We start from the raw sequence: 27376 nt of genomic DNA, 5'->3' as shown, positions 1-27376 counted from the left end.
CCTTCCTTCCTTCCTTCCTTCCTTCCTTCCTTCCTTCCTTCCTTCCTGTTAAAAAGCAATGAAATCGTATCTCCAAGAAAAGTCATCAAGATTCAAGGTAATAGAGATCTAACTTTGAATCAATCTTGTGGGGATTTATGTAGAAAAACTGGTGATCAATAAGGACATATTAGAAAAGGCACTACAGGACAAAGAGATCTTTGTAATGGGAAATTAAATAAGGGTTGGTGTTAAGGTATCTTTTCCATGCAACAAAACATCATCTTTACATTCATAAGAAGCAGCATAAGGAACTCACCTCCAGCTCTTTGGAAGGAATCCCTTGCTCTAGTAGACCACGCAACATTCGGATCACACATTTCAACTTGTTACCAGCATAATTGCCTGAAGGAAGCACTTTGACGACAGGGAGGGCACAGAGCTCTTTATTTGTTAAAAAGGGGTGATCTACAAAGAAAGACGAAGGGGACCCATATGTACAGACATATTTATAGTTAGCTCTGTTTGTGGGGACAAAGGACTGGAAACTGATGAGGTGTCCATCAGTTGGGAAATGGCTGAACAAGTTATGGTATGTGAATATGAAGGAATATTATTGTGCTATAAGAAAGAATGAAGGGCATGGTTTCAGAAAAACCTGAGAAGACTTGTATGAATTGATGCAGAATGAAGTGAGCAGAACCAGAATTAGTGCAGTAACAACATTATCAAGACTTAGGAACTCCAATCAACGTAACGACCAATCATGATGTCAGATGATTCATGGTGAAACTGGCTACCCACATCCTAATAAGGCTATTAAGACATATTACCGTTGGACATATCAAGTACGGGAATTTGCTTTGCTTTACTATACATAATTGTAACGGTGGTTTTGTTTTTCTCGCTTTTTTTTTAATGGAAGGGAGAAAAGGCTGCTCATTGCTTAAAAAAATTTTAAAAAGGAGATGATATCTAGCAGGAACAGATTAATCTGTTTTAACCCCTTTTTCTCCTTATTGGGACAGCTATTTTTGTCACCCTTACAATAATTTTACTGTATAAACTGTTCAGCCAGGAAGGATTTGGAGGGTGACTAAAATTTTTTTTACAAGACCAATGAATTGGATAAGGTAATCCTTAACTCAAGCAGCATTGATTAAGCATGTTAAAGAGATCACACAGTCCAGTGGGGAAGATGATATGCAAACAACTCTGTATAAATAAGATATAGGACAAAGTGAGAGTAGTGTTGGAGGGAAAGCACCAAGATTAAGTAGGAGTGGGAAATGTTCCTTAGGGAAAGTGGAACTTTAACTGGGGCTTGAAGGGAGTCAGCGAAACTGGAAGGCAAAGATAAGGAGAGAGAGTTCTAAATATGGGGGACAGCCAGTGAAAATCCTCAGAGTTGAGAGAAGGAATATTGTGTGTAAGGCATAGGAAAGGGGCCAGGGAGATGGAATTTCTGAGTAGATTGTGGGGGAGGAGGGAAATACAGTTTCAGAAGATTGGAAAGGTAGCAGAGGGCCAGGTGATAAAGAGCTTTAAACTACCAAAAAAGGACTTCATATTTAATCTTGGTTGGGGGATAACATGGTCAGATCTGTCCATAAGGAATGTGAATTTCATAGCTGAACAGAGCATGGGCTGGAGTGGGGAGAGTTGGGGCAGGCAGACCCACCAGAAGCTACTGCAATACTCCAGGTGTAAAGTGATGAGGGCCTGTGGAGGCAGGATAAGAAGAGAAAAGGGGAAGTATGCAAAAGATGTGAAAAAAGTAGAATGGACAGGCCTTGGCAGCAGAGAGCAGTGAGACAGTGAGGCGTCGAGGATGACCCTTAAGTTGCAGTCTGAGTGAGTGGGAGGATGGTGTTAGCATCTAGGGTGAAAAGGACATTCAGAAGAGGAAAGAGTCAGGGGGAAAACGAATTCAGTTTTGGGCATGATGAGCTTCAGACGTCTATGGGACACCCAGTTTGGGATGTTCTATAAGGCAGATGGAGCTGTGAGGCTGGAGGTCCGGAGAGAGGTTAGGTCTGGACAAAGAGATTTGAGAATTATCCGCAAAGAGATAACAGTTGGATCCATAGGAGCTGAAAGAGAAGAGACTGAGAAAGAGCCTTAGAGGGATACCCCATTCATTAGCAGATGTGACCTGGAGGACCCTGAGAAAGGGTGGTCTGACAGGACGGAAAAAACCAAGAGAGCAATGTCACAAAAACCTAGAGAGAAGGGGAGAGGAGGGTGATCAAGAGTGTCAAAGGCTGCAGAGAGGTTAAGAATGATGAGGATCCAGAAAACGCTATGGAACTGGCAAATACACTGGTAACTCTAGAGAGAGTAGCTTCAGCTGAATGATGGCTGCAGAGGGTTAAGATGAGAGTGAGATGCAGGCACTGATTACAGACGCCCTTCTTGGAGCGTTTAGCCACAAAAGGGAGGAAAGATTACAGGGTGAGAGCTAACAGGGGACCAGGAGGGTTTTTGATGACGGGGGAGATAGAGGCATGCTTTCAGGCAGCAGTGTGGAGGTAGGGAGAGATTGAAGATAAGTGGGACAGTGGGGATATAAGCAGGGGCAATCTACTGGAGAAGATGGGACGGTATGAGATCACGTGAGATAGTGGCAGAAAGCACATGAGTGATGTAAGATACAAAAGAGAGGACGAGAGGGAGCTTTCAGCTAGCGGCTAACATGCAAACACATGTATGTATGCAAACATGCAAACACACGCATACACACAGATGGAAAGACCCTGGCTACATTTTTGCAATGTCGAGGTTTAGTGAACTACCTGTTAACCACAACTTACCTTTTGTAGGATCTTCCTGGTTTATTGTTTCATTTGACAGCTTGTCACTTCCCCACATTATTTCGCCTCCACCATCTTTCCTCCCTTCAAGTTTTTGAGTTAATCTATAAAAAGCAAAGAAATGTGTGACATTTCTTTTAGTTTCACTTAAAAAAAAATTTAAACTCAGGCTATTTTTTTCCCTTCTGATAATTTTGTAGGAAGCTACTTGACAATCCTCTGAAACTAATGAAAGTCCTTGGGCCATGAGGATGAAACAGTATTCAATGTGCCACCAGGAAATCTCCTCTCTGGATTTCCCTTGCCTTCTGTCCTTCCCTCTCTAGGGGGAGAAAGTACATCAGTTTTTACATTTTCTCTTTCAGACAAGGTCACAACAAGTAAATCTTGAAATGCAAACTCCTGCCTTCCCTCCCGGGCCCCTGCCCTCTCTTTGCACAGTGGAACCAAGTATTTATTCAAAGCTTAGAAGAAGCAGGAAGGATTAAAGAATCACAAACTTGGAGAGTCAGAAGGATCAATGACCATCTAGTCCAACGCACACACCAAAGGATTTTCACCAATGAGTGCTTGTCCACTTGAAAGCCTCCAAGGAGGTGGCCCTCACCCCCTCATGCCCATTCCACTTTTAGACACGTAGCTATCTAAGTAAATGGACCTCTTGATGATTTCCACCCATTGCTTCTGGTTCTGTCTTCTTGACCCAAGTCTTCACATGATAGCATTTCAAATACTCGAATATATCTCTCATGTCCTCCGGAGACTTCTCTTTTCTAGTCCCTTCAACAGATCTTCCTGACACAGACTCTAGGTCCTTTATTGTTCAGAGAGTATGTCCCCTGGAAATTCTTCCGTTAATCAATGTCCTTTTAAAACTGTGGTGCCCGTAACTGAACACAGCACTCCAGAAGAGGTCTGAGAAGGGTCAAGTATAGTGGAACTGGAAAGGGTGGCTCTTTTAATATGGCTTAGGATCATACCAGCTTTTTTGGCAGCTCCATCATGCTTCTTCCTGACTTCTATTGACCTCGGAGTTCACCAGAATCCTCAGATCTTTCTCAGCACAACTATTTAATCACATCTCCTATAAATGTACTTGGGAAGTTGATATCTTGTACTCTGATATTTTACATTTATCCCTATTGGATTTCATCCTACCAGCCCATTACCCTGTTAAGATTTTTTAGGACTCTGATGGACATCCAGTGTGTTACCCCTGCCCCATGCTTTCTGTCAATTACAAATGTGATGAGCATGACATCTATGCCCTATACCTTTATATCCAAGTCACTGATAAATGTTAAAATATACACATATGTACCAAAAACAAACAACACTAACCAACCTGAGGCCAAGACCAGATCCTCGGGGATGCCCCACTTAACTGGAGACTTCTCACCACCCTGATATGAAACCATCACAGTTCCTGGAGCCTGGCCACCCCATCACTCACTATCTTCTCCATAAAAATGTATGAGATACTTTAAGTTTTTTGATTAGAAAAGATGACTGGGAGAAAAGCATTGGTCAGAGCTCCAACAAGCATGTATTCGAGAAAGGTTCTCAGATGACATAAGTGAATGCCAAGTGTGCAAGAAATGCAAACTGTGTCTATTGGCCTGTTAGAATTTCTTTCATGGCAACCAGTTTGTGGGACATTATTTTCTCTGAGTTCTTTATGTGATAATGTGATATTGTGGTTGTCACTTAGAAGTCCAGCATTCAAAAGGTTAATTATTTCCTCTGGAGTGTGATAGTCTGCAATTGGGACAAGCTGACTCAAGATTATTGGGAACATATTGGTTATGTGGTTTGTGGTCCAAAATACACAGTGAAAACCAGAAAATGACCCTTTTCTCTAGACCTTTTAGTTAAAAGAGTACACCAAAGACAAGACACATTTATAGAATAATTAATCAATGAGCATTTCTTAAGAGAAGTAAACACCAAGATACAACCCATAATTGTTGTGGTGCTCATTTTTTTCCTACTTTTTTTTTCCTTTGTGGTTTTAAAATTTGAATTGAATCTATGTGATTCAATGTTGTATCCTGAAGTTTTACTGAAAGTTCAAATCCTCCTGTGGCAGGCATCAGAGAGCTAGCGCAAAAGGGACCTCAGAGGCAAAAAAGCCCATTTGCCTATTTTACAGATAGGAAGCTGAGGCCTGCCCCAGGTCATAAAGAGAGCAAAGGCCAGAGGTTGGATGTGAACCAGGATCCTCTGACTTCTGAGTCAGTTCTCTTCCTGCCGTACCATACTTTCTTCAAGTGTTGCTGTGACTTCCCTAGGCTGGAACCTGACGTGGACGTGTCAATGTCCATCTAAATACTCAAGATTTAACTTTCTGGTCATAGCCAGTATGTGTAAGAAACAGGGGGAAAAGGAAGGCAGAATTTCCTTTCTGGTTAACTGTTTCAAGCTGTTAAATACAGCTAAAATACTGATGTGAGAAATATTTATATGGTATATTTCTACATCACTAGGGTGAACCCCTGGGAAGGAATTTTCTTGTCAGAAATTTGTCTTTCTAGAAAGAATGTAATGAACTCTGCTTCTTTTTTTCCCTAGGTACAATTTCATGTTAACTGAAATTTAAATACAATTATTCTCATGGCAATCAAAAGTATGCAACCAAATTCTAACAACTTAAGGTTACATCAATATCAGTCTCTACCAGAATCTAGTTTTTGAAAGGAAAAAGGACAAGTGATTTTAAACCAACATTTAAACAAACAAACAAACAAAAAACCCAACTCATTTTGAATAGGGAATCAGAGTGCTCTCATACCACAGATAAATTTTAGAATTGCTTTAGGATTCTCACCTTTCATTTAATACTTTTTCTTCACAACAGTCTTCACTGGCATCTGCCTTTGTGGACTAAGAAGAAGAAAATATATAAATTAAATAACATTTGCATCAAAAGATCAGCCAAACTCAAACTTAAAATGTCCTTCAACCTTAGTCATGATTGTTGCATTATCTATAGATCTTAGTTGTAATAATCCAAAGATCAGGAAACTCCCTAGGGAGGCCACCCACCAATCCTTTGTGGCCTCACCAAAGCATCTCATGGTCCCCAACCCTCCTCAACCATGGCTCTATATTCTCATATAAGGGAAGATAGAGAAGAGCCTTAAATTTATGATGTATGGGAAGGAATTGAGAATGGCAAAGGCAACCTGAGTAAACTCAGGATACTTTAAAACCAACTTGCACATTGCCCCTCAATGGATTATAACTCCATATATGACTATATATATATTAGAGTTGTGATTTCATTAGTATCAGGAACTTCCAGATGAGAAAATTTACTCTACCATTGCAGGTCATACTTTGTCTGCAACTTAAAGGAGAGATACTTAGATAGACCCCAAAGAGGGTAAGTGACTTGCCCAGACTCCAACCTACTCTATCTTTCTGCCTTTTAACATAGAATTCAGTGAATAGATCATTGCACAAACACATATACTTTCTTATTTTCCCAGCTCCTAAGTCAGTCTACATCTCCTAAAAAGATTACTTGGCACCTTTACTGTTACAGTGAGAGTTAGACAGAGGAAATAAAAGTGAATGCTGGTCAGTCATCTGACAATTTAGCTGATTATGGTGCCTGAAAAGCTGGAATCTTGTGGAAAAGAAAGGATAGCTGGGAAAGAGGAGAATAAGGAAATCTGCATTTCTATGTCATTTTCTGCCAAGAAGATGCAATGCTTTTGATATTCTAGCCAATGGGAAAGTAATTTAATTTTCTTACTTACATGATGAAAATGGTATGATTTGGATGTTCATTTAGTGATAGGCTTTTATAGTAGAGGGGTAAAATAGATAGTTGGGTCAAAGCTTCAAATACCATGGGTTGTTCATTGAAAAAAAATCAGCTAGTGACTTGGCTATTCTGTAAATAAACCCCATTCATCTGAGGTAAAGGAACCCCAATTCTTTTATCCCTTTGTAAAAAAAAAAAAAGAGAAATTTCCTGGATCACATGTCTTTTCAGATTTAGTTCATTTTAAATTCTGTGTAAACTTCTTTCTTCTACCATAATTTTAGGCTAATAACAAGACATGTGAATAATTGCCTAGATAGTTCTTATATAACACCTAGCTTAAAAAATTTAATTTCTATCACTTATTTTTAATCATTTTAGATGTCATTTTTCAGGAGCCAAATTAGGTGAAAGTGATAGTTTTAATTCATGAGATGATTTCTACTAATTGGTCTAATTTTGATCTAGGCAGTTAATTCTCTAAGGTAATGAGTATACATCATTGGCAAATGATGTATTTTTGCAAAACCTCTTACTTCTGGAAAATCTTCAGGGAGGGAGGAACCATCACAATCTGTGTCTTCTGCTTTTTCTTCTGTCAAATTCCTAAAGGTCTCCAGCATACCTGTAGGGGAGACATATTGGAATACCAAAAGTTAGCCAGTTGAACCATAGAGGCAGAGAAATAGTTTCATTCACATAGCAAAAGGATCCCTCCACACCAAAAATACACAAGTGAATGTTAAAGTTCTTTTGTGAAATAAAAATAATAATGAAATAAAATGAAAAAATATATATTGAATCATTATCTTCCTTTACAATCCAAGAGCTGGAACTGTATAATGCAAGAAGGATTCCTGAAATTAAACGGAAATAACTGTGGTTTTGACTGGGGATAACATCTGGGCAAAATATTATTTTTTTTAAATAAAAGAACAATAATGATATTAACAACACATTCTTCGACTTAAGAAATATTGTCCTAGGTTTGATGGAGAAGATGGAGAAGGTAATAAACCTTTTGCTAGCCATAGCTCAATGATGGAGGGAAAATTCAGGAGGTCTCAAATTGACTTGAATCTGTTCTCTTGAAATAAGGTAGTTGTGCACCAGTCATGGTGCCCATTTGTGTAGAATGGCTTTGTCCATGAGGTACATAGTTACCTGCTATGGTGTGATTGCAGTTCAACAGGTTCTGGGCTTCTTCGTCCACAACGTCCAACAAAGACTGGATGACTTCATCTTCCTGGGGATCGTCATCATAACTGGCATCTTCTTGCCCTTCAGTTTCTTGAAAAACAAATTCATAGGAAGCATTACTGTAAGAAACTGAGTAGAGATGTAGATGAAAGCTACTGTATTCCCTCCATCTCCCTATATATTTGTTATTTAATACCTTGAAACTAACTACAGTGCTCAAAGTTTTTTACAGTGATTTTCAGTCTTAATGTAGGGGTGTGGTTTTACCTCCATCCCAATTTATCAATTAATCTACAGTTTAAACTAGGTTTTAAGGAATTTTTCTCAAACCTCATCACAATGAGCCCTTAATGAATTTGAAAAAATCATAGGACTTTGGGGCACTGGGTGAGAGGCAGATAAAAATAGCTGAAATGATCAGATACACCTCCGAGCCTCTGGCATTAAATAAAACAGAAAGCCCGTTTGGAGTTAATGGTGACATGATAAACCCCAGAGACAAAGTCAAGCCTCTGAGAGGTAATCTCCCTCAGGTGGAGGAGACAGTTTCTTTCTCTGTCTCACCCACCCTCTCCCTCTGGACCATGTCATTAGAGAGACTAAGCCAGTAGGAGACATCACAGCTAGCCAGAAGCAGAGACATATTAAGGATAAGCTGATGTAAAACACAGACATACAGGAAAATAGAATAAATATCCACTCCATGGAGGAAACAGCATCTGGAAGTGAGACCCTTCATGGTAGAGAGAATACTGGCTGTGAATTCTCCAAAAGCACCAAGGGTTGGAACCTAGCAGATCTAAGTGAAACTTCATGAAGACTATGAAAATGACTTCCACTAAATAGGAGTTATGTTTTCTACACATGTGTGACAGTGCTATTGTATTTTAAGTTCAAGTTGATGCTTGCCCTGACTCTGTGTATTTATGCAAGGCTGTGCCTTGGGCTTTTTTTAGGGGATGGGCAGGTCTTGAAACAACTGTTCTTATTATACCATCTTAGTAAATTCCTTTTCTAAAAATTAATGGAGTTCAACTGCTGATTGATAATGAGAATCATGCTGTTGGGGGCTCATTAGCAATAGCAACAGAAACTTGTCTACTGTTTGAGGACTCAGTCAGTTAATCCAAGTGAGAGTTGGGGGCTTCGTGTGGGATGATTTGGGGACTTTTTGCATTTGAAAGGATCCAATGCATCCATGATGCAGGATCCTGGATTCTGTATCCAAGATTCTTGTTCTTGGATATACTAGCTTGCAGAAATGTGCATTTTTTCCTCCTCTTTTAAACTGTGATTAGTTTGTCTTCTGGGATATTTCCTTAAAGTCAGTTATTTTCTTTAAGATAACTTTTGCTTAAGTATTCAATTACTGATAATCTATTGTACTATTAAACTCATTTGTTCAAGATCATATTACTATTTAGTTATATTTGGGTCATATATTTTTTCTTTCTGATGGCTGGACACAAGTCCAGACAGCTCAAATGAAGTCATCATGGACCTCAGGATCATATGATAACATTTTCCTGCTGCTCTGGGAATTTTGACCAATTGACCCCAAGTGCTTAATCCCTTTGGGGAGTCCCACAACTATTCAGGGTTGAGTTTATTTTCCTTTTAAGTTTTACTGAGAGATCTTTTGGAAAAATTTTGGGAGTTCCAAATTACCCAGAGGTCATTTTTATCTGGACTTCTAGTACCATCATCTTATGTATTTGGAAGCATAGAATAATGATTTCCCATTTGTTTATGAACTGTCCCATAGGGGCTCTCCTGAGGCTCTTTAGTACAAGGCATTGAGGAAAGCACTGGAAAAATATAAGGCCTCAACCTCCACAAATCTCCAGAGAGCTACTCAGTATCTGAGACTATACACTGCCAAAAGCAGTGCAGCAAATTTGCTGAGGCCAGCCAATGTCTAATTACAGTTCCAACCCCACCCACTCTAATTAAATAATCAATAATAAACATAATAAATGAGGCATTAAGTAATTTTTCTATATCACTCTGTGAATGTGCCTTCTCTCTTTATCTCCTTTCTTCCTTCCTTCCTTTCTTTTTCTTTCTTTCTTCCTTCCTTCCTTTCTTTTTCTTTCTTTCTTTCTTTCTTTCTTTCTTTTCTTTCTTTCTTTCTTTCTTTCTTTCTTTCTTTCTTTCCTTTCTTTCTTTCTTTCTTTCTTTCTTTCTTTCTTTCTTTTTCTTTCTTTCTTTCTCCCTCCTTTCATCATTTGATGCTTAGGGATACATGATTCAATTATTCTACCCTTTCCATCTCAACTACCATCACAAAACAAACAAAAAGAACTCATTAACTTTTGATGGGGTGCCAATGAAGCAGCGTTGATTAATTCAACACAGAAACAAGATTTTAAAAGATTGTCATATGACAAAGATTAATGCTATCAGACTGTATCCTGATGGCACCGTAGTGAGTTCCCTTGGTGATGGTATCTATGACTCATTGTAGAAACATTGCTTCATAGAACAAAAGAAACATGACCTACACCCAAATAAATACTTATTTTTACAACTATTTCCTTTGATATACTAATGTCAAATGTAGGGTCAGATGCTTGGATCATATTGAATTAAACAGAGTCCATAAAATTTCTCGTGCTTTATATCTTTTTTTTTCTTTCAAGTTTCATTTCTAAGATACACATCTATTTCAGCCAAATATTTTGAGGACAAGTCATTAATTCTTCTTACCTGAGGCATTATTGTACTTGGAATAACTGGATGATTGACTGACAAAGCAGCCTACAGGCATCTCTCTGGGCATGATCAAGTTCACTGAACTCTGGGTCTGAGAAATACAATTTGTTGCCTCAAGAAATGAATCTTCTGTTACTCTTTCCCCATTTGTCTAAAATATCAAAGCAAAAACAAATAAATTAATTTTCTATTTTACAGACTTCTAAGGAACATTATCCCTTTGAATGAACTAATCTAATTTAGGGGACCAGGGCAAGAGAAACATAAGCATCTGTCTACTTACCTAGGGGTCCAGAATTAAACCTTTACATGGTAATACACAGAAGTCTGAAACATTCCCTCAATCGCTGATAAAATGGAAATGAGTCACTGGAGATACTGAGGTTTTCAAGTATTTTTTAAAACATGTGGACATTCTAATCAACAGAAGCGAGGTTAGAACAAAAATCCTCTGGGACAAAGTTGCATCCTATCTCTTGAAGACAGTAAGACATTAAATACAATCCAAAAAGCTACTATGTACCATCACTGGGCTAGGTACTGGGGAGAGACAAAAGTCCTCCAGGATTAGTGAAAGTGAAAAAGCAGGCAAGGGACTGAAGTCCAAACATTCCTGATGAAGAATGGGAGGTCACTCCTTTCCTTCCAATAAAAGGAATGAACATGGCAGATCTCAGACTGGCTTTTGTAAGAATTGAGAACAAGATTCAAACTAAACAAATTCCATTTAAATTCAAGAAATTTTCATCAAGGGCCATCTCCTACCTCCTCGGGACTGGGAGAACTGCTGAAGATTCCCCTAGAGCTGCCTCCCACGTGCTCTGTCTCTGAGTTCAGAACCAAAGCAGGGTAAGGTGAGTGTACAAACATCATGATAAGAAAAATGGACATCTGTGTCAAGGAGGGGCTGGGAAAAATCTGAGGGAAAAATTGTCTTAAACTGTTGGGGATGAGGGAAGGAAGAGACAAACAAGGAGAATTTCATGGAGAGGGAGGCTGGATTGGGTTCTAAAATAAGGTGTCAACTTCAACTAGTGGGGTTTGGGGGAATAGTTTACAGGCATTCCAAACATGATGAACGGACAAGGGTAGCATGAGAAAATGTGTAAAAGGGAGCTCTGTGGAACAGGCTGAAAAGATGAGGCCTGTCCAGACTGGGAAGGAAGCGCTCTGGATGTCAGGAATGACAATATACACTTTTATTGATGGGTAATGGGGAATGACTGAAGGTTTTTCAGGAGAAAGATAAGACCACAGAGATACAACATGAAGCAATGGTGGGCAAGCTGAACTGGAACACGGTCAGGCTGAAGGCAGAAAGACTAGTGAGGAGGCTAACTCTCGACTGCCCATTTTTATCACCTGATTTATCCTTCTTGGTTTAGAATCTAGAAAAGGATCAGAAGAAGGTAGCAAATGAAAATATCTATCTAATTTCTACTAAGATGAGCCTTTTCTGAAGACAGGGCGCCAGAACTGTAGGATGACAGTGGAAAGGGGTAAACCAGGTCACCCCCTTTTCACGGAGGAAGAAAACGAGTCCAAGACAGGTAAATAACCTGTCCAGTGTCACATAAGTAGTGTATAGTATAGTTTAGAAGTATGGTATGGTATGGTATGGTATGGTATAGCATGGCATGGCATAGCATAGCATAGCATGGTATAGTATGGTATAGAGCTGGAATTTGAATCCTCTGACTCTCAACACAGCATACTTACAACTAATACATACAACAACTAATACATACATACAATCAACTAAATCTGATACAAATGAAAGTACATCACTATGTATTTGCAAATGATGACAGAGATAGATTCTAATTATTTCCCAATCTGAAACTCAGTTAGATGACAGAATGGCAATTACTAAAGAATGGAACTAAAAGATGAAAAAAAAAAAGATTTTCAACCAAAATCAGGGTAGAAAGTTATCTCTATGTTATCTCTTGAGAGTCCTTTAGGGGTACAAGATGAATACTTTGTGTACCATGGTATGAATAAAAATATTGCTAAATCTTCTGAAACAGCCCCGGTCTAAGAGAGGGACAGTGGAGATAATAGCTCTTTTTGGTGACTAATTCACCAAGAATGAGATATCTTCTCAGTCTGCAGTATGGACTGATGGTTCTTTTGGCAAAGAGATACTTTGACAGCCTCAGTGGTTCTGCCCCTGTTATTTTACCAGGGAGAAAGCCCTGGTGTGCAAACTCCTTCTGTGGAATTTGACTGATACCTTTTTATAGCTTTCATTTGTATCTGAGGAAATGTCTTGGACCTGCTCTCAATGAATCCAAGAGCGGTCCTCCATCTACTTTATCATTTGCCCTCTGATAGATGTTAATGATGTTAAAAAAGAATAAAAGGAAGGCACAGTCACTCCTTTATATCGATAGGTATAATCTACAGATATAGCTCACATAACATTTCCCAGACTAATACTTTATTTTTGCAATAATGTCATTGATACATTTTAACTATACTGGACTATGGGACCCTACTGTCCTCTGGTTGATCAATCTAGATGCTAGGAAATACATATCATATCACACACACAGTCAGCTTGTTTTATGCAAATTGAAGACACCTTTATTACAGGAGCACATAGGAATAAAGGCATGCACACACACATAGAAATCTATCTGTACATGTGTCGTATTACAGCTGTTTTTCAGCTGTGTCTGACTCTGTGACCCCCATTTGGGGTTTTCTTGGTAAAGATACTGGAGTGGTTTTCCATTTTCTTTCCCAGCTCATTTTACAGATGAGGAAATTGAGGCAAAGGGGTTAAGTGACTTGCACAGGGTTACACAACTAGTAAGTGTCTGAAGCCAGATTTGAACACACAAAGATGAGTCTTCCTGACTCTATTCGCTGTTACACCTAGTTGTTTCTTTCTATGTATGTATGTATGTATGTATCCATCCATCCATTCATCCATCCATCCATCCATCCATCCATCCATCCATCCATCCATCCACCCATCCATCTATCCATCCAGTTATCTACAGGACATCATTTCTATTATTCCATATTCAAAACTTTTCACCCTCACTCATATTTCCATTTTCTTTTATACTAGCACATGTACACATTTTTTCCTAATACCCCAAGTTCAACTCCCCTAAGACCTCCTTGTACACACTTTCATCTTTGGCACCTGTTTCCCTTGTACTTGCTTCCTGTCCTGAACTAAAAATCTAGCAAAGCTTATTAGCCAAATCATAAACACTGCTTTAACAAACCATCATAAAATCACTATAAGAATTGGGAATGATTATCCTTGTCAATTACGAATGAAGAAACAAACTCCTTTACTAGCTTTCATTATTAATGAATGCTGACTAGGAAAGCTCTCTCCTGCCATCTAGGGCACTAATTTGGTGCCTCATGGCTGATATATCCATCTTGAACAACTAAAAATTTCAAAGTTGTAGAGCAAGCAAACCAAGGAAGGGGAGATCAAGGAAAGAAGCCACATTTTATAGGAAATGTTGAAGAGTGAAGAAAGTAGAAACCAGGGAGAGACAGAATGACAACAAACATGGATATACCAACAGTAACAGCAGCACAACAAACCCGGACCAGAATGCTCCATAATTGGTTTAAGCTTGTCATGAAAAATATCCTCCCTTTCTTCTTTGCAGAGTGGGGGAGTCTGGGTGTGGAATACGGCATACACTGTCAGACTCAGTTTATATGCAGGTGTTTGTTACAAGGGATAGCCTTTTGTGTGGGAGACAAGGTAAAGACATATTTGGTAAAGTAAGAACAAAAGACATTGATGAAATTTTAAAAAGTATTTAGAAACTGCTGCTTGAAGACAAGTGACACTTTGCTCAGTCAATTACAATTCTCAGTTTTTCAGGGATTTTTTTTTTCAAGTTGAATACAAACTTCATTAAAATTTAGGGATCAATCAACAACAATGGCTTTGTAACAATTATTGAATAAAACACTGACTAATCCTTAATTTTTCAGTTTAATTAGAAATTGCTGCAATAACTTCAAAGGATAAAATAGTTTGTTGAAAGAAAAATGATTTTGTTAAAAATCCAAAGTTAAAACACCACTGTTAAGTTGTAAATGTTCTACGGACACCATTGTTTTTGTTGAGATGAAAATAAATTTGGTAGGTGTCATAAGCCAGTTATGCTGAAAAGTTTTATTCAATTGTAAGATTCTACTTCTCAGAGGAGTAAGTCACGGTGTAATCACTGGCATTCAAAGACAAAATAGAGCTGAGGGTCCCTCCGGGAAGACTGTGATTACATTAAAAAACGTGGGCAGTTTTGGATGGGGAAAAAAAAAATCTCATGAGTTTTGTTAACCGAAGAGAAATTTCCCCTTTTCTCCCTCACAGCAGGGTGCTGACATTTACAAAGAAACAGACTCTGCTCAGCAGGAAAAAACCCTGAACTCATGAAAGTTTATTTGCTTAAACTCTGTGAAAGCAGAGAACTGCTGAGTAGGCAGAAGAAAGGGAATGTTCTCTCCATTTCTCAAGATGTGAGACAAGAAGCAGTTTCTGAGTGGGAGCCTCAGGTGCTTGTGGATTATTATTTCTAGGCTTCATTAACTGCCTGTGTTTAACTTGGTCTAAGGGAGTGAGTGACCACCTGAGATAACACAGCACATCCTCATCAGGTTCGTACCTGCCTCCCATGGAAATCATAACTTTTTTTTAAAGGGATCTTAGAGGTCACTTTATAAAGGAAGAAACAGAAGCAGGCAGTTAAATGAGATACTAAGGGTCACAAGGGTAAGGCAGTGGAATGTGGTAGAAAAGGGGCTAAGAAGGGAATTCAAAGACCTAGATTATTCTCTTAGACTATCTGAGGATCAATTTCCTGATCTGAAAAATGGTTCTAATTATACTCATACTACTTATCTTACAGGGTTGTTATGAGGAACAAATGAGAGAGAGTATGCTCTAGAAAATAGAAGCATATATAGAATCTGCATCACTCACGGTAGGGGTTTGGGAATAGACCCCAGACTGTCCTGTTCTGATAACATCTGCAGATGGTTACAAAGGAGGACAACTCCCTGGGCATTGTACAGGTCAAAAACGTTTAATTTGTGAACTTCAAAATACATGAATAAAGTGTGTATGACATGACTGAAGCTTTCTTCTAAAACATAGCAAAGAGGAGAAACTATAAACCATCACAGCTGTTACCGTTTAAGAAACGCTCATCATATGCTTAATCACGTAAAGCTCTCTTAGGAGGTATTTATATAGATTTAAAATCAGAAATGGGTAGAAAGAATGAAAATAGGATTTAGGTATATGTTTAAAACATTCTTTGCAAAACTGCCTTCATTTCTCCCCATTCACCAAAACAATTATTTTTTTCCCATGTGTTATCTTATTTTTTATATTAAATTTTGAAAAAATTATCAGAAATCTACTTTTTCTCCTTCTTAACCATCCCCTTCCCAATGGAAAAAAAAAAGAAATAAAAGTCCTTTGTAACACCCAAACTTAGTCAAGTAAGACAAATTCCTACATTGGCCATGTCTAAACAAATATATGTCTCAATCTGCACTCTGATTTGATTACCCCTCTGTCAGAAAGTAGGCTGCATGAAAAACAATTCTTAAGCTTGTTTTTTTAACCATCTTTCCTTAGTGATGAAATTCCTGAGCCTTTAGGGAGTATATTAGACTTTTGCCACAAGTGATCTCTTGGAAGCAAGGTTCGATATTTGAAGGTCAGGGCTGGGGGAACACAAAGCTGATACAGCAATTCTGCTAACCACATCCTCTTCTGTGCTTCATACTGGGGCCAACTACACATAACTCTGCATGTGAGCCAAGTACTCCCAGAAACAAAATGATCCAATTAAGTAATTCAGCTCAGTCAATAATAGCTAAGTGCCTGCCCAAAGCTTTGAGTCTATGAATGTGGTATTTCCCCTTAGTTATCCGTTAAACAATGTGAAATTATATGCCTAAAAAGGACAAACAAATCCATAACTTATTGGAATAAAATACAAAATCTGAACATTTTACTTAGCTTGAGTATGACAGGAATGAGTAAACACGGATTTCTATTTACCTTAGGGTAAGAATTATCTGGGGTTATAGCTGGTTGGCCAAATGGATCTCCAGGGTGATGACCTACAAGGAATGGAGAAAAGTGAGGACAATGTAGCAGAAAAACATCACAACCAGATGAATTCCAAATAAGCCAATGCCATTACATATTCCAGTACCATAATGGCATAATATCAAAAGACTGTTACCAAAGATTTAGATTCAATTGAATAGTAGACAAAAGGTCACAGAGTTATGGAATGTTGCACCCAGAAGAAACTTCAGAGATTTTCTAGTCAAATCCTCCTATTTTACAGGCATCCCAAGAAAACCTGTTCATATGATATTGTTCCTTTTTCTCTTTAAAAGCTGCTTTTTAGTGGGTGACAAGGGAGGAAGGGAATGAATCTGGAATTCAAAGTTTAAAATCAAATGTTTAAAATTATATATATATTATTATTATTATTAATACTATTTTACATGTAATTGGAGAGTAAGACATACAGGCACTGGGGCATAGAGATCCACCGTGCCCTACTGGAAAAGTCTAAGGGGGTATGGGAGAAGATATGGAAGAGAGCAGATTGGAGGAAGGGATATCCTGTGGGATTGCTATTTTGGGGTGGTGGGTAGGGGAAAAACAGGGAGAAAATTTGTAACTCAAAATCTGGCAGAAATTTAAAATTAAAAAACTGAAAAAAAAAATAAAAGCTACTTTTAAGATATTCCCAATGAAAGGGTCAATGTAGGATGCTGTATATGTATCACATGTCTGTTGTCAGTGTGAACACTGCTGAAGAATTTTACATTGTTAAAATGCTTTGGAATGTCAATGATACTAGGAAATGACTGAACAAGAATACATGAATGTAAAAGACAAAGAATTCGGAGAATCAAGGCAAGAAGTAAATGAACTGATGCAAAGTGAAGTTATCAGAACCAGGAAAACAATGTTGACAAAAACTACAGTTGTGAAAATGGAAAGAACAAAATCTCCCAAACAGAATGTCAAGCAATTCTAAAGACTAAGGCTGGCCCCAGAGAAAAGATGATAAAAGCAGATTCCTCCCTTCTTCCTGGGAGTGATTGATGCACATAGGAAACTGCCTTGAGTGTCAGACTCAAGTGGTGGTGGTGAATTTTGTTCAATGAATTTGTTTTCTTCTTTTTTTGTTCTTTGTTTGAAGCATCCAGGTAGCAAAGGGGGAGGGATACATTCAGAAATTAATGTGATCTAAAAAAGACTGGTAGTACTTAGAATCTGGTCTATGCAAATTCATTTTACAAATGAAGAAACTGAGGCCCAGCACCGAGAACTTTTGGCTTAGTTACAGAAGCATAAGCAACTGGTTATACAGTCATCCCTTCCACATCATGGGGGTTCGAGGTACAGGCATCTAACCCAGACAAAAGAAAACTTGATCATGATCTTCCAAGATCAGAAGGGAGATCAATGCTTTGCTTGGACCTAAAAACAAGTGTGTATGTGTGAGTATGTGTGAAAGTGAGATTTTGGCTCTACTGATGTAAGGAAAAACTTCCTAAATAATTAAAGTTGGCCCAAAGTGGGTTGCCTTGGGTCATTATCATCTTCATTTTCCTCCCCCAGACTTCACCCCTCTGGACAGCTCCATCCTGCCCTCAAGTATTCTCCTTCAGTTTCCCATTAGAATGTAATTTCCTTGAGGCAGGGACATTTCTTTTTACTTGTATTTCTAGACCCAGGGCTTAGCATCATGCCCAGTACACAGAATATTCTTAGTAAATATTTGCTGACTGACTAGAAGATCTTCTAGCAGGACCTTGATTACTACTTATTGAGAAGTGGATTCTTCTGTGTGTACTTATTAGGTTAGGAGAAAGTCAGAATTGTGTAGTGGATAAAATAATGGACTTGGGTTTGAATCCTGATGATTAGAGGTAAAATTTAAATTTCTTAAAGCCTCCTCTGTAAAATGGGGCTAATATATATACAACATGGACTTGTGAGGAAAGTGATTTACAAAACTTTAAGTGCAGACTATCAATATGCTATGATGATCTCTCTGATCCCTTCCATATTCTGTGACTGTATGATTCTTTATTTTCAAAAGGCATATCAGTTATTCACCTTGATGTCTAACGTGTTCAAGTATTATATTTTCTACTGAATCCTGGTCATGTTCATATTTGAATTTGTTTTGTCTGCTACAGGAACTCAACAAATATTTTTGAAGATAAAAACACAGCAGTGATATTATTTTAATGAAGAGATAATATAAACAACCTGTTCCCTAAAATATTATTCTTACCGTTAGCATTAGTTGACCTTGAGTTTGAAATAGTATGTTCCTTTGACTTGGGAACTACTGGATGGCCATCTCTGTGATACCAAGAAAAAGATATTTGTAAATTATTTTGGGAAATCCATTGTTCAGATACTTATTTCTTTCACCAATACTGAAATATAAAGAGGTCACAATGATAACTTTCACCAGCTGGGGGTGGTGACAGTGGAGGGGAAGGTCCCAGAAATAAAGTCAGAATTTAGCAATAATTGTTGCCTTGGGCATATTCCTGAGTTCAGTGCTGCTAGATACCATTTCAGTGTTAACAAGACACTGAGAGGAAAGGTACAGAATAAGACTGTGCCAGTCACTACTCCCAATACCTCTTACTTGTCCACGCAACCAGTATTAGCACTGGCAACAGCCAGTGTTCATTCCCATGCCGCTGATGGTACCAGGTGTACCAAACAATGGCAAGGGAAAAGTTCCAGTTATTGCTGCTATCAACACAAATTCCCTCATTTTTCATTTTATAATGGTGGTAAGGAACTCCTGGGATATAAAAACAATTCATGGGAATTGGAAAAGATATTGATTTCCACCAAAATATTTTCCAGGTTGTCTGACCTCCTCTCACTAAGTACTGAGAGTCTCATTGGGCATCTGCTTCTTTGCCCATCTAATCCTTAGGAAGATACGAGAAAACAGGTGAGTAATTCCCCACTGGGGAAAAGACAAAATATACACAGTGCTAAAGGAATTAATATTGTTAGCAAAAGTTCTAATGAAATGATTAAAAAAGTAATAAAACCTCACATTTGGAAGAGAAGCCATGTAATTCTCACAGGCAGATTACAGACAGCATGATAGGTTTCTCTGGCATTTATTTGTCCTTGCTCTAATATCGAGATCTACCATACCTATACCTGGATAGATCACCTTCATGTTCATTTTCACAGCCTATGTCTATAGCTTATGATAGAAAAATAAAATTCTATTCACTGCTTTCCTAAGCTCATGTGATTATTAGGATGTAATCAATTATGTCAATAGTTATCTAATCCCTTCCCAGAATCCCTTGCTTGTTAAACAAGCTAGGCTTGGGGCAGCTAGGTGGTGCAGTGGTTAGAGTACCATACCTGGAATTAGGAGGACCTGAGTTCAAAATGCAGCCTCAGACAACTGACATTTACTAGCTGTGTGACCCTGCACAAATCCCTTAACCCTGATTGCCTTGCAAAAACAAAACCAAAAAGCCAATCTGGCTATACTATAGGGTGCCAGCTTGTTCCACTTTATTCCCCTCTGGGCTGTACTTCTGACCAGGTGCCTTCACTTTCTCCTTCTAGGTCCCCCTTGTCCCCAGTACACCACTCCAATCCTTCCCTGCTTTTTGGCCCCCTGCTGTGTGCTCCTTTAGAATGTAACCTCCCTGAAGGCAGCAAGGATTGTCTTTCCTTTTGTTTGTATTTATATTCCCAGCACTAAGCATAGTGATAAATAAATGCTTACCGTCTTAACTTTATGACCGAGTCTGAAAACAACTAAGGGATGTAAGTGTAACGTATGCTAAGAAATCAGCAAATACCTTGTTGCTTTTAGCACCACTGAGGGAAATGACATTTCCAGGATTCTTTGAGCCTCCTTCAGAGTCATTCCCTGGGTACTGACTCCATTCACATAATGGATTATGTCTAACGGTTGGAGATCACCCTCAATGGCGGCAGTTGACTTTGGACTGATATCACTAATATAGATCACCTGGTAAATACTGTCATGGCCTCCAGATAAAGATAGACCTTCAAAGGAAAGGAAAATGAGCTCAGTAAAAATTTTTTTTTTGCTTGGTAATAAAAGGAAACTATTTTATTGTGACCAATAAAATATTTTAATAACAATTTTAATTGTCATTACCCAATTCCTTTTTGAGGCACATTAGTGTGATATCAGGTAGCAGATGAGGCAAAATTGGGATCTTAGGTAACTCCAGAATCCGTCCGAGAACTAATCTGACTGTCTTTGGTGCAGCTCGAAGCAAGGTCACTGCGTCTGTATGAGTCATATTAGTGACATCTGTGTCATTAACCTGAAAAGAAGTAAAAGGAAGATGAGAATTTATGGCAATGGGGTCAAATTCAAAAAGAAACTGTCACTAAGGATTCCTGTGGGCAGCATGGTGTAAAATGTAATTGTCTATGCTTTATTGTATTTTTGTTTATTTTGCTAAACACTTCTCAATTACATTTTAATCTGGTTAAGGTGACACCTGGGAGTGTTGCCAACCATATGTGTGGTCTGTGGGCTATGTTTGGCACCTATGATTTATGCATCATGAATCAAGGTTGCCAAGGAAGTTATATTAATGTGTCTAACCTGTTTAAAATATATCATGGCCAACAACAGATGCATGATGAATAGTGGCCTCTTTGATTAACTGAATATTATATTTCTATTAATTTGTAAATAAAATGAAAATGGAAAATACATAGATAACATAAATCTAATACAACATATCCCACTAAATCCAACACTCAAAATCTGCTGTCAGACTCTACAGAGTAAGCTAACCTAGTCATTTCTTAAATGACTCAAAGGCTGGTAGTAGTTTTAAAAGTATCCTTTCTTTTTAGAATAAATATAAATATACACACATCTCATGACTCTGCTCCCACTGGCCCTGGGCTATTCTTTTACCAATATTAGGTCTTTCCCCCATTTCTCTTATCTGTCTCACCTTTATGAGTCGGTCCCCGGGTCTAAGTCTCCCATCGCTTTTGGCTGGATCTTGAATGACATCATGGACGTAACAACCAACACTCTCGGAGCCTTTGGTAACTGTGAAGCCTAGGCTGCCTTTGTCTGATTTCGTCAGGACGATATGGAGTTCTACTTCCTAAGAGGAGAAAATGGTGATCTGGGGGCCCATGTTTTGCCATGTAGTGAGAGAGAGACAGAGACACACACACACACACGCGGAGAAGCAAGGGTGAAAAACAACCTTTTCTTTTTGCTTAGAAATAGCCAAAAGAGCGTTTCCTATGGGCATCACACCTATAATTTCAGCATAAATAGAGATATAGCAGGTGGATCTACCTTTACAACCCAACAGTGCTTAACAAAGAGATTTCTAAGACAACAATATAACTGCCAAGACGTTAGGTCCCCATAGGAAAATTTTCTGTACAACCTATATGAAGGTTCTATAGAGCTCTCTATGAATTTAAAGAAGTTACAGGTTTAACTTTGTAGGGGAGGGCAAACAAAGATGAAATTAATATCAGAGACCTATCATCATACTGCTCAAAGTCAAATCCTAAAAAGCAGGGGCATGACAGCAGTGTCCATATAACAAGGTCAAGAAGCAATGTTATACAAAAGGGTCTGATTTTCAGATCAGACATTACTATAGAATTTAAAAGCTGTTTATAAAGTCAAACAGATGACAATGTGAGGCACACGAAAAATGACCACTATAGGGTGAGGGAAAAATACACTTTAATTCACCTAAAAAATTTGTAAAAAAAATTTGTAATTAGGTTTAGAGGTATAATATATTAGCAAGGTGCATTATTTATTGGTACTACTTATTTGCATTACTAAACCATTAAAAAAAAACAAACCCTACTCTTTGTTCCTGTGAAAAACACATTCTTTTTTTTTCTGCTTTTTTGGAGGGCAATTGTTGTTAGGGGACTTGCCTAAGGTCACACAGCTAGTTTTTTTTGTTAAGTGTCTGAGGCTGGATTTGAATTTAGGTCCTCCTGACTCCAGGGCTGGTGCTCTGTTCACTAAAACACATTCTTTTAAACAGAACTGAGAAGAAAGAGATTTTTAATTTAGGGGATAGAAACTTTACCGGCTCAAAGTCTTCAAGTTGTTTTTCCAGGCTGTTCTCCAGACATGTCATGTCTTCTTGGGTAGTAAGCTCTGAAGTATGATGCATATAATTGTTGTCTACCGAATTGGAGGAGACATTCTCCAGCTGTATTCTGCAACCCTGAAGAGGGGCAATGTCCACTGGCAAAGGAGAACGAGGGCTGCTACACAGAGACGACACAAACAGAAATCTTTTCAAACACCTTACTTTGACCCAAGGTGTGAATACAACGAAGAAGGGGAGCATGTCCCAGAATCCACGAGCAGAAAGAAGTTTAACAAATTCAAGAATCTGATGGATTGTTATGTGGAAAAGAGCTAGACGAGAATTGATTTTTACTCCTCTAGAGGACTAAACTAGGTGCAGTTTGTAAAATATGCAGTTAGATTTTGACTCAAAAGAATTAAAACATTTACGTTGGATTCCTTCCTGACCACTGGAGGTCTTAAAGCAGTCTGAATAAAGAACTTGCTGGTCAAGAATACTAGAGTGGGGAAGACCTTTTCAGGTACTGGTTGGATGAGATAAACATGGAATCCCCATCCAACTCTGGGATTCTATGAAACACTGAGCCTTAATTTTTGATGGAGAAGATGCTTGCCTCTCTTTTGTTTTATTTGAGGTTGTTTGCATGCTAAAAACACCATCACAATTGTGTTATTTTTATTCCTCAATGAATACCACTCAGTCATGCCCTTCTGATCCCAGTGCTTCTGAACCTCTTTTCCCATTGCTGTCATTTTCCAACTTCTGTTTTCTGGTATCCCTTGTTTGATTTGAATTCAAATCTAGCCTTACTAGCTGTGTGAACTTGGGCAAGTCACTGAACCTCTGGCTCTTATATAGCACCTTAAGGTTTGCAAAGCATTCCTCAACAACAACTCTGGAAAGTAGCTACTAGTATTTTCTCAACTTACAGATGAGGAAACTGAGGCACACAGCAGTTAAAGTGTCCTGCCTGGGGTTACATAGCTAAGTGTCTAAGGCCAGATTTCAATTCATATCTCCCTTCTTCTCAATCTAGCACTCTATCCACTGGACCAACTAACCCCTCACATGAAGAAATGACCTTTCCCCTTGCCAAGGGGAATCCTACTACAATGTCCAAGTATTCTATTTCCTTCTGTCTTCTACAGCAGGCTGACCTTAGAGTTTTCTCTCTGAGACTGCTTCCAATTTATCATGTACCTAGTCTGTTATTGTTTTCATGTTGTCTCCTCCAATACACTGAGAGTTACTTGGGACAGGGACTGTCTCCCCACCATTTAGGATAGTGCCTGGCATATATTAGAAACTTAAATGCTTGTTGACTCGATTGTTTATATTTTTAAAATGTTTTATCTTGTATCTTCTAAAGATTATTTGTAGCTAACTCAGACTAATGTTGACCATATATATATATATATATACATACATACACACACTTTTCAAGGTATGTATTTTTGCTTTTTGATAATGATTAAAGTTATAGATGCTCCCAAGAAGCCAAAGGTTCAGTTCATACTGGAGTGTAAAAAGGAAAATAAGAGGTAAAGGAAAAAAAAACAAACAACTGAGAGTCCATGAGAGAGTTCTTATGCAGCATTTCATGACAGGGATGGAAAAATAAAAGTTTTGTTATTTCGTGTCTGCATGAATACATTCTGGTTCTATGGGTTGAGTTGGGAGCGACATATTAAAATAGGAAATTCATCCAAGTGGGGGATAGGACTTCAGATGAGAGTGCCTTAAAGAGATTATTGCTTTGTTGTTCAAACAGTAAGAGTAGCAAGGCAGGTGGTAACCAACCATACAGTAAAGATGGACACATTTCATTCTTTTTGAGGGGGAAGGCAGGGCAATTGGGGTTAAGTGACTTGCCCAAGGTCACATAGCTAGTAAGTGTTAAGTGTCTGAGGTCAGATTTGAACTCAGGTCCTCCTGACTCCAGGGCCAGTGCTCTATTCACTGGGCCACCTAGTTGCCCCCTACACATTTCATTTTTAGAAACACGAAGGTAGTATTTCTCTAGTTGTTAACAGAAATGGGAATCAAATGCTCTGAGCACTTTTGCAAAAATATCCACCATACCTGTCCTCATAGTTTGGCCTATTGGGTGGTTCCTGAGGGTAATAAAACATGGTAGAGGCGACTTCTTCCTGACCACTTGCTTCATATCGACTGTTCATTGGTGATACCACACTGCTTGAAGTCTGATGGGAGGCTGAGTTCCAGTTAGCATTTGCTGTCTGGGTGGGAGTAATTGCCAAGTCTTCCTCCCCACTCCCGCTGCTGTAACCATAACTATCCCTCCTAGAAAGGGAGCGAAACAGCCTTTTGCTTTTGTCGGACATTTCATTTTCATCTGAGCTGGTGCCATGATCCCCATGTGATGGCTGATGGGCTTCTTTCTTGCTGTCTGGGAATATCTGCACTGGGGAGTGGAGTGGAGTCTGCAATAGAGAAAAAAGATTGTCATCTGTTACAATTAGCACTTATTGGATAAACTGCTGTGAAGTTTATTCAACACTTTGCCCAACGGCACTGAATGCCAATGTCACCAAGCTCCTTTGAAATGCAATTTATGACATTTATTTGTGATAAACATATTCCATGGGGAATTCCTGGAATAAACAAAAACATTGTCATATTGTGCTAGTAATTTTGAATATTTAAGAATTAAAAATTTAAGTATTATATTTATCTTATTTGATTGGATATTCTCATCTAATCCTATGGCTTTATTTCAATGTAACAGAAGAATATTGAACCCAAATAGAGAAGGGGGTCAAGTGCCAGGTTATGTTGACTTAGGTAATTACAATCTCTCTAAACCTGAGTTTCTCATCTATAAAATGGGTGATAATAATACTTGACTACATACCTCACCTTAGTTAATATTTTGAAGACCTAAAAATTTTAATTCTAATGATTATTTTTTTGGAGGGGAGAAGGTAGGGCAATTGGGGGTAAGTGACTTGCCCAAGGTCATATGGCTAGTAAATGTTAAGTGTCTGAGACTGGATTTGAATTCAGGTCCTCCTGACTCTAAAGCCAGTGCTCTGTTTACTGCACCACCTAGCATCCCCCAGTTCTAATGATTTTTGATAATAATATTTCTAAGGACTGACAATGCATTCTCCTATGCAAAAATCTTCAGTAGTTTCCTATTACCTCTAGGTAAATATGTACTCCAGAGTTCGGCGTTTAACAAAAATCAATTCCTACTCTTAACACCAACAAAAGCAGCATAAAAAACCAGTTATGGGCAGCTAGGTGGTGCAGTGGATAGAGTGTTAAGTCAGGAGACAGAAAGACTCATCTTTCTGAGTTCAAATCCAGCCTCAGATGTTTACTAGCTCTGTGACCCTGGGCAAGTCACTTAACCCTGTTTGTTTCAGTTTCCTCATCTGTAAAATGAGCTGGAGAAGGAAATGGAGAACCACTCCAGTATCTCTGCCAAGAAAACCCCAAATGGAGTCATGAAGAGCTGGACATGACTAAAACGACTGAACAACAACAGAACGCAAAAAGAGCATTGTACATGGCACCGTGAATGTACTTTTCCCCCCAAAATATATATAATTAATTCCACATATTACTTTAAAACTGCCCTGCTTGTGCCTTTCTCTGTTCTTGTCTGTGTATGAATGACCTTTTCAATGACTTTTTTTTGGTATTAGTATTGCTGCCCCCTCTGCAATTATTAGCCCTCCTCCCCTTTAAAGACTGACAGAAAGAAAAATATTTGTAACAAATAATCACAGCGAAGTAAAATGAATCTGTGCAGTAGCCATGCTCTGCAAAATGTAGGATTTCAGTTGAATCCAACTCTCTCTCTGTCTGGAGGTGAATAAATACATTAGAAGTATACAGGGGACATGGCTGGTCACTACCTTCATCAAAGTGCTTAAGACTTTCAAAGTTATTTTTTCTTTACAATGTTGTTGCCTTAATTGTCCCCCAGTTCTGCTGAGTTTGCTCTGTAACAGATCACACTACCTAGGACTTTCCACAAAGAGAAAGTCCCTTTCCTCATTTCTGATGATGCAATAATATTTCATTAGTCTCAGAAGTTCACTGAACCATTTCTCAACTGGTGGGCATTCCCTTAGATTCCTTCCTGTTCCTTTTCATCAGGCTTTCAGGCTCTGGAAATTTGTTTTGTTTGTTTCCTCTTACCACACATTCCTTCTGTCCCTCCTTGTTTTTCTGTTGAGTTGATGTATTTTACACCAAACTCTGTGTGTTTGTGTATGAGTGTGTGTTCAATCCTCCTTTGTTTCAGATGAGAATGAAGTTCATTTGACACCTGCTTCCTCTATTACTTCTTTCATGTTGGTGTATGATTCTCACATATCTCAATTATGAAAAATAGAAATCCCACCCCCTTATTCTTTTATTCCAAAAACTATCATATTTTTTTTACTTTACCTCCTTTTTCCCCTTTAAGACTCTTACAACAGAACCAATTTACCCTCAAGTTCTGTTTTTCTTATTAAACTTCCTCAAGATCCTTTGAAAAACATTAAAGTCCCAAAGGGACGCTTATTTCTTCCCCCTTTTGAATGTTAGTGCTGCATCATGATACAATCTCCTCCCAATTGCTTAAATAAATTTACCTGTCTAGGTTTTTGTGTAGTCTTGTGTTTGTGCTTCTAAGTTCTTATTCAGCTCTGGATTTTTCATAATATAAAGTTTTCTATTCCGTTAAATGTCCATTTTCTATCTG

At 38.4% G+C, this 27376-nt stretch overlaps 1 protein-coding gene across 14 annotated transcripts in view; it reads right to left on the bottom strand.

Annotated features, from left to right (window-relative positions):
* Positions 1-27376, bottom strand: part of PTPN13 (protein tyrosine phosphatase non-receptor type 13) — a 204622-nt gene that overhangs the window by 12236 nt on the left and 165010 nt on the right. For all 14 annotated transcript variants that reach the window (XM_069093304.1, XM_069093313.1, XM_069093268.1 and 11 more), the window contains 13 exons: positions 24736-25097; positions 22645-22828; positions 21523-21681; positions 20703-20874; positions 20377-20587; positions 18813-18883; positions 16544-16605; positions 10474-10630; positions 7729-7854; positions 7101-7189; positions 5620-5675; positions 2793-2896; positions 299-447 (listed from right to left, as the gene is read on the bottom strand). In XM_069093304.1, the coding sequence (XP_068949405.1) occupies positions 299-447; positions 2793-2896; positions 5620-5675; positions 7101-7189; positions 7729-7854; positions 10474-10630; positions 16544-16605; positions 18813-18883; positions 20377-20587; positions 20703-20874; positions 21523-21681; positions 22645-22828; positions 24736-25097 (1902 nt within the window). The remainder of the gene's footprint in view (positions 1-298; positions 448-2792; positions 2897-5619; positions 5676-7100; positions 7190-7728; positions 7855-10473; positions 10631-16543; positions 16606-18812; positions 18884-20376; positions 20588-20702; positions 20875-21522; positions 21682-22644; positions 22829-24735; positions 25098-27376) is intronic.

Source organism: Petaurus breviceps, unplaced genomic scaffold, assembly GCF_028583685.1.
Source record: "Petaurus breviceps papuanus isolate PSGF00001 unplaced genomic scaffold, PetGlider_PUasm1.0 126, whole genome shotgun sequence".
Lineage (NCBI taxonomy): Eukaryota > Metazoa > Chordata > Mammalia > Diprotodontia > Petauridae > Petaurus > Petaurus breviceps.
Note: the sequence above shows the minus strand (reverse complement) of the source record. Positions and strands in the feature narration are given on the sequence as shown.